We start from the raw sequence: 14,470 nt of genomic DNA on the forward strand, positions 1-14,470 counted from the left end.
ACATTTGACAGTTGACATAATTCTATGACAAAGTTTTTATTGAGTATTTCTAATTTTTAAAATAATAGTTCAGATGTCTGCCTAGATTTTGAGAAGGTTATAACCCTGGCAGTCTTTTTCTGAAGTTTCCAAAGTTTTTCCAGTGCTTTTGCAGGTGTTCATAAAAAAAGGTGCAGCATAAAAAATATAATCTGTGTATATTGGTTTAGACTAACACGGCTTCATTACAACTTTTATCATAAAAAATATCAAATCAGTTTCACTGTTCTAAACTGTAGGTGGCGCTCTAACAAGAGTAAAGAATAACTCTTGATAAAGGCTATAAAAAAAGTTAGCAGACAGCTACAAAAGGAAGGTTGTTAAATCCGGTGGGTTAAAATTCAACATTTCTACTGAATACTAGGAGTTAAAGGTAGGTGGTGATTTTGCAAAACAAAGAATTCAGCTAATATAGTTGTTTTAATTGTTTAGCTAAGCTATTGTTTTTTTTTTTATTATTGATAATTGTACCTTGGGTTAGTTAGGGTCTGCCATGACCTTGTCAGGACGGACGAACCTACTTACCTATGCGGCCGTCTGTCTGCCTGTCTGTGTATTCTGGATCTTCGGATGGACCAGGTACAGGCCTAGCCTATTTACTCTAGTAGTACTAGCCTAGATTAACAAATGTCACTAGTCTGTGGCCTAGGCCTGTAAAATGAAATTTGGCCTAGCCTAGCCTAGCCTATATAAATGCTACCACTCGCCAGACGTAACGACATAAACTAAATAATGCCAATGTCAATGGTCGTGATGCAGGCATGATTACATTCCCATTTATAAATATAATAATTGTTAAAAATGTCAGAGCCCAAGTTGAAAGGAGTAACTTCTGGGACATCTGGTTAATTATGAGCTGTCTTTTATTACCCATATTCACCTACCTTTTTTTCGCGGATACCCGGTACCCCGTCATTGCAAATTGAAATCCAGGAGACTGGTTGATGATGATACATTGCATGCAGTAGTAATATCATGAATTTTTTTCTTTATTTTTATTTCGCCCTCCGCTACCTTGATCGCCAAAGATAAAATTTCTTGCTAATTATATAAATTTGAAGCATTTAACCATCCTATTTTACATATACCAATAAAATTTTATTTTTGTTTTCTCCTCCATCTGGATGATTTTAGCAAGAGTATTTGCTAAATAAGAAAACAAAATTTTCTTTTTTATTTTTATTCCACCCTCCTCCGATAATCTTTAAAAAAAAATAAGAACATGAAACAAGGAATAAAAAAGTCTCGCCCAACTTGCAAGTTGCCGAGTGTGTGATTTCCTTAAGACTACCATAAACTCGCAATTAAAAATATCATGTTAATCCGTTGCTGATGAGTACTTTGATACTTGATCAAAATTTTGGATGATTCCATTTTGCAAAATAGGGTTCCATTTTCAACAGTGTATTTCCACTCAAGTTCGCTTCCTTTATCTCAATAAATTTGATAAGTTGAATTTTTTCGGAACACTGTTTTTTATATCCTGTCAAAAGTTTCAGTCATAATAATCAGTAGCCTATTATTATGAAATAATTTAAAGAATAACTCGTCATTTGTTGTTGAGAAATTTTTAATATTGAAACCAAAATTATGAATACATGAAGAAAGGTAGAGCCAGGTGAAAATTCACATTTATTGATAACCAGGCCAGACAGTGCTATGAGTGGTGACGTGAATAAATTATTTTATCAGTAGGCCTATAGTACCCATTTGCCTGTATACAGTGTGTATCGTATTTGAATATTTCCACGGTTCTGCTGCTGTGAAAATGCACAATGAATCAGGAGTCATTGTTCTTGTTGCGCGCCAAGCAATACATAGCTCAAACCCTTTATACTTCACCAGGTAATAACGACACAAAGTTTCTATGGAAATAGTCGATGCATTAATTACTCGATAAGCAGTGGTTGGCGGAGGAAATACTGGTGTCTGACTTTGCATGTTCAATGTTAATTTTGGTTTTATTGTTATTATATTTATGATATTAATTGTCATTTTATGGATTCGATTTTATACAGGGATGTAGTTATGGTGGACGTAGGTGGGTGGGGCCACATAGTCTTGAAGCTATAAAGCTAATTTCATGGGCCTCCACCCACCCTTATTTCACTTTTCCATCCTTAAAATCCACTCTTATTATTTAGAGTTTATGAATGTTTTTCACCTACCCACCCTTAAACTGTCTGTCACCCACCCACAGACTACAACCAAAGATACTAAAAACACAAGAGAGAACACTAAAATAGCAAAAATGAGGTGGAAATTTGGTCCAGACATACGCAGCACCCTTCTGTTTTTATTACAGTAATGCAAGTTTATCTATTCTTGGTGCAGACGTACATGGCGCCTTTCTGTTGCTAAGTAAATCCAGATGTATGCAACACCCTTCTCTTTCCGCTAATGATGGAAACTTTATCACTAATCAGAGTCTTGTCATACGATTCTCAAGATTCAAGATAATTTTATTGTTTATTTTAATATTTATTTATTTTTTAATAAAAAGACAAAACTCAGATCTTCTTCAAACATGATATTTTATTTTGTTTTGAACACAATTTTACTCAATATATATGTCTCCACTATATCTTTTAGTGCATTCCTGCACTTAAATACCTTGAAATTAAATTGTATTTTAAAATGTATCTAATCGCCAGTCAGATGCACAGCCAGTGATTAAACTCTGACCTCGAGGTTAGGAAACCACTATTCCTGCTGCTCAAATTATTCCATAAATAAAATGAGTGTTTATTTATACTATAAATTAAATAATTATTAAGTTGGACTCTTAATGAATCTCCATAAACATTAATAATTATTTATTTAATCGTTTTACTTTAATTTTGTCTTTGTGCACATATGTGGTTATTACATACTGTATAGTACGATGCACTCTGTTTTTAATCATCAAATGTGAATCACTCATTAAATTTATTGATTTGAATTAAAATGAGGTTTTTTTTTCATGGTGTTTGTTTAATATGTTAACACATTTCACTTAATTTTCATGTCTCCAAGAATGAATTTATTCAGGAAATCTCAAATCGCATGAAAATACTAAAACAGGATAATATTATTAATATACACAATGATAGCAAAATACCAATTGTGCTATAGTATCTTCAGTGCCAGTACATTCCATCACTTTAACAAACCTTGAAATTAAAATGGTAACTATTAAAATGTATCCAATCGTCAGTGCCATCAGGAAATTTGAGTTTCTATTCACGATGCGGGTCACTTCCCTCGTGTCAAAGTACTCATTATCACCGCCGATCCCTACACGTCACGGGCAAATCATAACATGCGTGACAGTCATACACTCAGGAGTCATTGTACCGTTTGCGGTTGAACTCAAGTGAGCAACAGTATATAGTTAGTCAGTCTTTACATAGGATTTTTTTAAGTAAAGGAAGCTATAGATTGTCAAATTATCTGAAGGTTGTATCAAGTTTTTTTTTTTTTTTTTACGATTTTAGAAATTTAATACAATATGAGGCATGCCATCCCAAAAACCAGGGTACTTTGCTAATTGTTAAACTAAATTAGCATAAGAAGTGGCAGTCTTGTATACTTTAGTACAGAGAGACCATACTTTTACTAACTTTGGCAATAGTATAGTTAATTCCAGAAGTGACCCAACATTTAAAAAAGCTTTACAATGGGGAGAATATAGAAAGTCTATTTTCACATTTTGATAACTAATGCTGGTTTTGGGATGGAACCCTCACATTAGTCTATTAAAGATGGCTTATTATTAGAAGGCTTTATTATAATTGCATTTTTTAAAATTTGATTATTCTTATATTTATTTATTTTCATTTATTTATTCACTATTTATTTATTTGATTTATATGTATTTGCATGTGTTTGCTGTTGAGTTGGTGTGTTTTATTGTACGTATGACATTTATATACTTATTGAAAATAGTTATTTATTCATGATTTATTATTTTTTCACCATATTTGGGCATTTTAAAACATGTTGTTTCTTAGGACACCTTGATTTGCAAGTTACTTTGAGTTTTAAGGCCTTATGATGTTTAGCGAACTTTATTTTTTAAAGGTTGTCAGAGGAGAGCAGAAAAAACATTAAAATAAGATTTTGTTTTCTTTATTTAAAATGTATGGAAACTTTATTCAAATTGTAATAATACTTTATTTTACAGAATTGTTATCTGGGCCATAAATTCCGTTGGGAAAATTATTACTACCAGCATATACCCATGCTCCGCAAGGTGTTAAATGAGTGTGAGAAGGTGGCGAGGCATATAGTTATATGTTATGGGAAGTTGAGGAGGCAATCATTGAGGATGTTATAGTTACCTTGTCAGTATTTTTTCTAAAGGACCTCTTTGTAGATAGTGTTTTGCGTGGGTGTCACTGCCGAATAGACCTTGTGAGGAATTGTCCATTTTGATAATACATTGGAGTACAGACCCTCTTGCATGTGAAAATTATGCAGCATAGTTTGGGATGAGATAAATATTTTTTATTATGATGATTGAAGTGGGTACTATGAGCCTATAACCTAACAAAATAGATATTAACACAACCCTATTAACAATTTTATAGATCCTTTTATTAGAAAATAAGTTAGAAGTAAATAAATAAGAAGTTTAATACACTGAGGCATTAAAACAGAATTAATATAATAAGAAGTATTAAAAATCTTGAGCAATATAAAAGTCTGTAGGTTGTTGAACATGAATGAATATGACATAAATTGATGAAGTTTTATGTTGCATAATTTGTAAACAAAACCCAGTGTTTTGAGTTGAGATCTTCGATTTCTTTCGATCATAATGTTTACATTAATGAAAGTTTGTTGTTTTACATACAAACTGAAAGTGATTTCTTTTTGAGCATTTTGTTGTTGTAATGGCAATACCAACATTTTGTTGGACTTCGGACAATATCGTGAAAGATATAGTTTACTAGGAACCCAGTTAATGTTTTTAATGAAAAAAAAAATTAAATTTAGAATTTATTTTGTACATCTTTATAGGTGCACACGTGTGCCAAATCTGACAATTTTTGATATTTTGGGGTGTTTTTTTTTATGGAACTGTTTCTTTAAATGAGACAAACTTTCTGATCGAATAAGTTTGCCATATACAGTAGTTAACTTGCTAAGATATCATTAAAAAGAAGTAAACCCACATAGTGTCAGATTTTTTTTCTCATGAAAAGAAGCAATTGTCTTGCTTCTCTTTGTCAGAAATCACAAATTAAAGTGGGGTACTATTTTACTTTCTGACAAAAAGAAGGTACTTCTTTTGGTCAGAAATTGTAAGTTTATGAAAGTTTTGTTTTTGTTTCCTTACAAACATTGGTGCTGTAATCCAATTGGTCGCATTATTTACTGCAGAAGTAAGCCACTTTCGACTATTAGTATTTTCTGACAAAGGGAAGCAAAGGCTCATACTTACTACTTTTTGTCAGAAAACTTACATCCATGTTTTGTCATTAAACATTTTCTGACTGAAGGAAGTGATAAATTTTAGACCGAAACTCAATGGATTTTCAATTTTTCAAAGTTTTAATTGTTAATAATATTACTTTCATTCAGATATTGATGTGGCTGCATTTTAGCTGGAATTATTGTAATGCATTTCAGTATAAATGAAATTTCAATTATGTGGATTACTTCCTTCTGTCGGAAAGGAGCAGAAAAATATTGCAACACTAACAGGAATTGAACCCAGGACCCTGGATTTAAAAGGCAAGCACCAAACCACCAAACTATTCAACTCCAATTAAGAAGAAACCTTACATTTCATGGGAATTATTTCCATAAATACTGTAGGCTCTGCTACAAACTGAAGTGACCTCAAATCTCACTAGATGCATTTTGAGGATTGTACTGTAGGCCACGTGTCTGGGGTATACTGTACGAATAATCAAGTGGAAATGACAGGTTGAATGGCTTTATATTGATTGTGTGATAATTATATTTCATGGGTTCAATTTTCAATTTATTTCAATAACTTCATCAACATAATCTTACAGCATTAATCCACTGTTGCGTTCCATTACGTTGTTTTACCCACGTTGCTAATTGGATGTGTCAAGTTAAAAGGTTGATGTCTATTCAAGGTATTGCAGGATATATGATGGATTACCAGATTAATTATGTACTTCCTACCACCTATCTATACTTACTACTGTATATACAGTAGTATATAGTAGGTGAGGAAAGACATATTCTACAGTACATTCTTTACAGCAATCATTATATTCTTCAGGCCCGTAACCAAGTGGGTTGGTGGTTGGTGGGGTTTGACCCTTTTGATCAGTTTCCTACTGTTAGTAGTATTTTATTATTTTTTTTTATCTAACTTTGCTTTAAAGAAACACTTCTTGGCCTATAGAAAATACCTCCTTTCCATGTACCTGGTTCCAGCCTGGGCTTGTACTATATTTGTTTGTATTTATTTTTCCTGTTTGCCTAGATTGGCAATTTATCAAGCAACTTATTGTACTGTACTATCTGTCGGTTTCGGCTTGGCGCAGCGAGAACTGTTAGGTTTCCCAACCCGAAGGTCGGGGTTTCAATTCTTTGCTGTGCATTTCGCTTGTGTCCTTGAGCACGGCCCTTTATCTGCGTTGCTTCTCTCCACTCGGGAGTATAAATTGGTGCCTGATGGGGTTGCCTGCTACTGCGCCAATATGTCTGTGAAACTGTATACTGTATGTTCTAAGTCTTTACAACCCTACTCCCATTTTTGTACCGTCAGTCTGTCGCTTCAAACCTTTAAAGATTTCCAGCAAGATTTTATAGGTTTAAAATTGTATTAGAATATGTTCCCTTTTTTATTTGCCAAGAACGTACTGTAAAAACTAAAAAATACAAGTACATTGTACCAGTTTATTTTCTTAATATATGCATTCAACATTTCATAGAGTCTTTGTACATACAAAGAGTATAGAACCTGCAAGACGTCTGACTCTTGCGTTTTGTTGGAACGTAATCCTATTGCTGAAAGTACTGCCACGAAGTGTCCTTAAAAGATGAGTTTCGAGTGAACCCTATTTGGATTCTAATGGGGCCCGCCCTACAGTATCTCATGGCAATACTTTATTAACATTCCATTTACGCACATAATAAACCGCATGGCAGTCGGACCTCTTGTAATACTATACTCTTGATATTAATGATAGTGATCAATCTAATTCAGTCATAGTCTGTAATTGTCATGTCTAGCAATTGCTGTTTAATTTTGTTGTTTTTTAATTGATGAAGATTCGGCATAATGGAAAAACTCTAGTCAGCAATTTGTTTAAAAATAGGCATTTTTCATTAATCATATTATGAAATATACAGTGACTAAAGTTCATTATTCTATTATTGTTGTTGTTGTTGTTGTTATTGTTTTATTCTGTTTTTATATTTTCATATCTTTAGTCTTAATGTTAATTATATTTTTATGTTCTGTGTTTTATTTAAAGTTCATGTCATTTTTAGTGTTTTAAGCAAACTAAACAAAATATATTTCATTGTTCACAATCAAGTTCGATGACAATAAAGTATTCTGGATTCTTGATTCAGGATCCCTTTGTCTAAAACATTTAAATATTTATAGTAATAGATTTAGGCTATGTTCATACATGGCACCTACTGTAGCAGTTGGCAAGATCCATATTTAAATAACATGTATGCTCACCCTTGCATTCATACAAGAAAATCCCCAATCCAGATATATTAAGAAGATGATGATAAGATTACTGGCCAATAGAAAACTGAAATGGAAATTGTTAATGTATGCATCGTGATTGGTTAATGATAGAAATGTGCTCAACTTGCTAACTAATAGCGCTTGCTAACTGTTAGCGTATCCAGACCCTGCTAACGTTTAGCGCTAACCGATCGGGCGTTCTCACACAGGTGCTATGGTTTGTTCCCAATGCATACTTGGGCTGTAGTGTGAATCTAACCTTAGAAGAGGCGGCAATGATTATTAAAAGTAAACAGTTAAAAATGCTATTTATTATTATTATTTATTAATTACTATTGTTTTTGTATTATTATTATTATTATTGTTATTATTATTATTATTGTTATTATTAATTATTGTTGTTATTATTATTATTAATCATCAATAAAAACATGTACTATCCCTTGTCAGACATTATCCCAGCATTTCTGATGTTGTTTAAATATCTGAATTTAAACATTATTCAGAAATATTGTGTCTAATAAGTCTGTGTTAAAATTGTATTAATATAATTTCATTTACATATTCCAAGTTATTTCCTATTTTAATAATAAGTTTATCATGCTGCCATATTTGCTGTCTATCTCAATTGCAACCTTTACATTCAAGTAATTGAATTAGTAACTTGAATGACTCATATTTTGAGCATTGGATTCCCCTTGTATATTTTATTGACTGCTTTGTTTATACTCAGAAGGAGTTTTTGTCAGTGTTATTAATTATTAATGCTTATAAAGATGTATTACTGTTTTTAAATAATAGCATATTTATGATTTGGATTGTGTAAAGTACAAAAAGTTATATTAATTGTCAAATGAACATAGAGTACAATCTCGAAAATCAAACAGAAATGCTGTAATTGATTTAGGCCTGTATTTAATGAAAAATGTAAATACTTTTAAAAATACTTTCAATTTAACATTTTAAAATTTTTTATGAGCATTTTAAAATTCCCTATTATTTTTTTTACTTATTTTTTTATTTTATTTATTTATTTTGTTATTGTTTTTATTATTTTTTTCCGATTTATGTTTTGAATGTTTTATTTTCCTTCCTTTTTATCTTTTTACATTTTTTTTAACTTATTTTAATTTTAACATTGAAATTTTATACTTTAAAAATTGTTTTAACTCTTTATAATATGCTTTAAACCTACTATTTTATGCTCTGCAGCATTTTAATTTTTTAAACTTGATTACCATTGTTTTTTCTCAAGGACCCCCATTGGAAATAAGTCGTTTTTATACAACTTTCATATGATATTCCAGCATATTATGGTTTTCACATCACATTTTATTGACTTTAATTTTTAATGTTTTTCAAATTATGTTTAACTTTTAAGAAAATTATTGTTAATTGCTATTTCTTGTTGATGTGGTATACTGAGTAAAATCAAATCAAAATCAACTGTAGCCTAAAAGTCAGATAACTAGAACCATGCCACAGAACAGAGGTGGATCCATAATTTTTTATGTTTTAAATATTTTTAGAATAGATGTGAGTAGTGCTGATTTTGATATGCATTTAAATTTCAAAATTTAGCATCAAAATGGGCCCTGTGGCCCCTACTGGATCTGTGCTTGCACAAGTCACATGTTTTAAGATATACTGCTCTATCTGGCAACTATGAACGTAATTAAAGAAATTGAATACTAATATTTATATTTTTTTTTTTAAGGGAAAAGTGCTCTTATCTATTTAAAAAAAAAAAAAAAAAAAAAAAAAAACCACACGCCTTTAATATGTTTAGTTGAGTGATTATTTTTCTTATATTTTACTCAAGACATATTTTATTCACAGTTTTTACAGCATTTCATCCTTCTGTCACTTTCCAAGCTGATTAATTTACATAATTTTATGAATCCTGATTGTTAAGTAAAGTTATTAATGTACTCTATCAGCAACAAGAATATTTGAACATATTTAAATTTCTGATTAGGCTATCCACTAATTTAACTCTTGAAGTCTGAAAACCTGTGCAACACGTGTTACTTGTTGCTTCCACAGCGCTTTTCCTTGCAGTTACAGAGTGTTGTTAAACATCTCCTTAGTACGGAAAGTCAAGGTCAAAAAATACCTGCGAGCAAGGCCTGCATGATATAAACCAAATAAAACCCAAGCTATATGCATACTATTACCCTAATGCAATGATATAGGAGATCTAAGGAATGAGGTTTATATACTACAACACTACAAACACTTTGAGAGAGGAGCAGACAACTAAATGTAAAAAATGTTAGGTTTTCCTAAAAAATTAATACATTGACAAACCTTTAATTTGTAAGCAGTATGGTACAGTATGTCTCACTGTATAATTATAGTTATACTTTTGAAGCAAAGAAAAAATGTTGGATATTTTAAATAAAGTGTAAAATAAAACTGTTAGATGATTATCCAAATCAAGAGCCCGCCTATAAGGGAGAAGGCTCGTGGAGCGATTTTAATGGTTTAGGATTTCCCAAAGTCATGCTTTATAAAAAATATACAAGACTGGTATTCTTTATAGCATTGTTTGGATTAGCAAATCAGTATGTTCATTTGTGTGTGGGGAGAAAGGTCCATGCTTATCCGATGGGACAGAAAGTTTCAAAGTACTGTACACATAAAATAATTATCTGTAATAGTTAAAAAAATAATATAGAAATTTTGATAACGCTTTTTGCCAATAGATACAAAGGGCTTGTGGAATAGGAACTCGACTAATGAATTTCTTCTCCCCAAGGGTCTCTTCGTGTCTTACAGTATGGTACCCAGGAACCCAGTGCAACTCTCATCGTTCACAACAGTGGTGACTTGTACCAATACCGGGGTATCCCCCTGCTTGTCTCGAATGATATACAGTGTACTGGGTTCTTTATAGTGCACACAAGCCAAAGTATACACTGGGACTATCGTTTATAGTCCGTATCCGAGAAGACTTGTTCTACCACCAGAACCAAAGGTGAGCATGCTGTTTAAACCAGCGTCGATATTATGGCTGTAAGTGGCGGCCCCTTGCTAACAGCTCGGCCATTCGACTGAAGTGGTGTACAGACCTCTTAAGCCGGCACTAAACTGTGTTGTATGACGGTCATACGTGAATCCAACTTCGCTCCCTGTTAGCAGTAATCGATGCGACCCCTTCCACTGACTCCCACGAACCCACTTCCCTTGAAAGAGCCTGGTTATATGGGTCAGTAGGATAGAAAAGATTTATTTTTAGGACGTTATCCCATTTTATTAAAAACTTCTTAAGGTTACGGTAAGTTATAATTAATCAAAATTGGAAAAGAATTATTTGCAAATCATGCTGAACCTACTAAAGCTATTAGAATGCAAGTACAACCACATTACTGCACTTCATTTTAATTCCAAATAAATTAGATAAAAAGTTAGCATTTTTTTTAATGATGATACATGTTTAGTCAGGGTCATTATGCTACAATAAAAACACAGCTGTTGCAGTATACAACATAGAGAAAATATTTTCTCAATACAGTAAGCTGAACTGTGTACTATTAACAATAGTGGCTTTCTGAGTGTAGATGTTATCAAGGTACATTTCTGCACCATACCATACTCTCAGTAAGTTCAGCATTTTTAATTGATTTCCAGGTTTACAGTAATTCTCTCAGGCTCTTACCAGTAGAAGCGGATTTCTGAAAGGGACTCTAAATTTGTTTTTATAGGGTGCAAGCAAGTGGAAAAGTCAAATGCACTGTGGTTCTAGCAATGCCTAAGGTCCTGGTAGGGTCCAGGGGAAGAAAAAGTGTGGGGGGGGGGGTCCTAAGAAAGTGTGGGGGGGGGGGGTCCTAAGGAAGCAAATATATTGTAAAAAAAGTGATAGGATAGTAATTAGCAATAATAAATACCCTCATCAAAAAATTATTTCAAATCTCAGATATGAAACTAAAAATTAATTTTATTTGGCCTAATGAGACTATAATTCATTCATTGTCTCAGAGTCAAGTGAAAAATATTGAACGTTTTTGCATTTATTTTGTAATATCAAATTCACTAGTGTACAGTACAGTATTGATTGTGTAGATTTTTTCCTCTTACTTTATGGACAGCCCCATTTAAACCAGGTTCATATGAAGGAGAGTGGGGGATTACCTATAGGCCAAGTGTAACTCACAGGTGTTTTTAGTAAACAAAGTTTATGATTAAATATGACTACTTAGGAAACTGGTCAAAAAGGGGGTTTGGCCAAACCACCAACCCCCTACCCACTGGTTACTAGCCTGTCTGACACTAATAAATAGCTCCGGACTCTATTTTTCTTATAGTATCACCTTAGTGTCTTCCCCCCCCCCCACATTTAACTCATGAAAAGTTGACAATTAAATGTACATCAAAATGGATACAAAGAATTCCGTTTAAATAGTCTCTTCTACTTGCAAACTATGTAGGCCTACCGGTAGTACCCAATTAATGGTGATAGAGAATGTGTTTGATAGGATAGGATTAATGTGTTTGGTTTTCCCCTTGGGGAAATTAATTACCGTATGAAGCTTGCCAGCCAACTCACAACTAATATCTATCAAGAGAAAATCCTCAATGTCATTAAAGGAAAGCAAACGTAATGTCGCTTTTCAGTGGATGTGATAATACAATGAAAACTACCGAATGCCCCTTCCCCCCCCCCCACAAAAACACAACAATCATGGCTACTACAACCTCAAAGGTGATATGTATAGTTTTGCCAGCCATATAGTGGCATATCTGATGCTATGTGGTGTATCCTGAAAAACACAACAATCATAGTTTTATAATGAAGAAAAATGGCTACTACAACCTCAAAAGTGATACAGTATGTATAGTTAACTTTTGCCAGCCATATAGTGGCATATCTGATGCTATGGGGTGTATCCTGAAAAAAAAAAAACAACACTTCCTGACCCCAGGATAATTTAGTTTAAATCTATAAAACGATTGTTGATATGTTATCGATAAAGTAAATCGATACATAATTAAAAAGAACTTTTTAAATTAGATTGTTATGTTATGTAGTTTTTAGCTTTGAAGAATACTGTTTGTGTTGATGCATTGAGCATTTTACATAGTTACAGATAAGTACCGGCGCCGTGCAACACATTTTCAGTATTATTATTATTAGATGAGAAACATAATTTTTTTTCTATTTGTCCTTACGTCAGAATGATTTATACTATGAAGGTATTATTATTTGTTTCATTAGCAAGTACTAGACTTGACCTTTTGGTTTCAATGCTAATTTACTATTAAATTATGTTGATTTAATCAGTCTAAATATTGCTGTGTCATAAAATGATTTAGATTACAAAACAATGGAAGATTTCTTTCTTTTAATTAAGAGTTTTAATAATTGTTTTCAGATAAATCTGAAGAAACCCACGTGCTCTAGTAAACTATCTAGAAATTATGATGAAAGGAAGAAAAAACAGCTGTAGTTCTAATCACAATAATCGTTAAACAACTGAAAGCTAAACTTTAAAAAAAATGGATGGTTTAAAGAAAAAGAAGAAGATGAAGGTTAAACAGAAAGGAAATAGAACATCGGAACCACAGATGTTGCAGGATGACGTTCGAGGCAGTGTTATTAGTTTCCGACCCCGCTCTGCTACGGATTATGAACTTATGCATGAGCTTAAGACATCTGAACAGGTAAAGTGTACTTTAATTTATAATTTTTGAATAATTGTTTCACTTTTAGACAGACAGTTAGTGAATCTAATAACAAACCAGCGATTAGCGTTCAGTTTGAGATTGAGCATATTACTACTATTGCTACCTTATTGGCTGTCGTGAAACACATGATCCAACAGTTTAACAATGAGAGATATACCATGTAGTATTGTATCCCACGTAAAAGAATGTTTCCATTATAAGGATTGCTGTAGCTAATAGTAAATTTCCCTATTTTTTCCCCTTTTTCCCACTTTTTATTAATTTAATATCTCTATATTTTCATTTTCTTTTTTATTAAAAGGATAGTGAATTGGTATGCAATTCTTTCATTTATTTTTTCATTTTTATTGTTTATTCAATAATAATGTAATATCAAGTCCCTTTAATGCAAGGTTGGCTCAACTTTATCAGTGCAGATTTTTTGCCTCATTTTTTAAGTTGCCAAATTGATACTGATCCTGTGCAGTATTCTATAGGAAATCCAGAATGTCTAAACATAAAAAACTGAATATACTATGGTCATACATTTTACTGTACAAGGAATCATATTTATAGTAGAGTGTTGGGTTTTTGAACTTTAACCAATTGTGGTATAATCAACCCCAAATAGATACTGCCTTTGTTGGAAAAGAATTTATTAATATTAATAGAAAAGATAAAAATAGACCATTGTTGGCTTTCACTCTGCCGTTTCTAGCAAGGGAAAGAGTGATCAGTGCAACAATGAGTGTGTTGTTAACAGGAGAGGAAATTCTTATTCACACCAGGCCAAAAATATGCAGGGTGACCAGTTTACACTGACAGTAAGCACTGGAGTTTGAACTGCAGTCCCTTCATGAGGCTTAGGAATTGGCAGGGAGGCAAGTACCTTAACCAGCTTAGCTTAGTAGGCTAAACTGGTGGTAGCAATATTTTCTGTGCTGAACCGTGGAGATCTATTGATCCCCAATTCAATTCCTATCACTGTTCTCTTGCGTCCGCTGAAGGGTTGAAATGCAAGTATGATAGCTCATTGTTTTTCGGATGAGACGTTCAATCTGTTATTCTAGTGTGCAATATTAACTTATT

The 14,470-nt window shown here is 32.6% G+C and overlaps 1 protein-coding gene across 3 annotated transcripts in view; it reads left to right on the top strand.

Moving 5' to 3' along the window:
• The first annotated feature begins 290 nt into the window (after positions 1–290).
• LOC117121532 overlaps positions 291–14,470 on the top strand; it is an 84,402-nt gene continuing 70,222 nt past the window's right edge. The window contains exons 1-2 of one of the 3 annotated variants that reach the window (XM_033266759.1): positions 291–412; positions 13,090–13,378. In XM_033266759.1, the coding sequence (XP_033122650.1) occupies positions 13,214–13,378 (165 nt within the window). In that variant the 5' untranslated portion in view covers positions 291–412; positions 13,090–13,213. Of the gene's footprint in view, positions 413–3,459; positions 3,478–10,585; positions 10,695–13,089; positions 13,379–14,470 lie in introns of those variants that run through there. The other 2 variants (XM_033266761.1, XM_033266760.1) reach the window with 2 other exon arrangements.

Source organism: Anneissia japonica, unplaced genomic scaffold (assembly GCF_011630105.1).
Source record: "Anneissia japonica isolate Jap-2015-1 unplaced genomic scaffold, ASM1163010v1 scaffold287921_len548085_cov176, whole genome shotgun sequence".
In the NCBI taxonomy this organism is placed as follows: Eukaryota; Metazoa; Echinodermata; class Crinoidea; order Comatulida; family Comatulidae; genus Anneissia; species Anneissia japonica.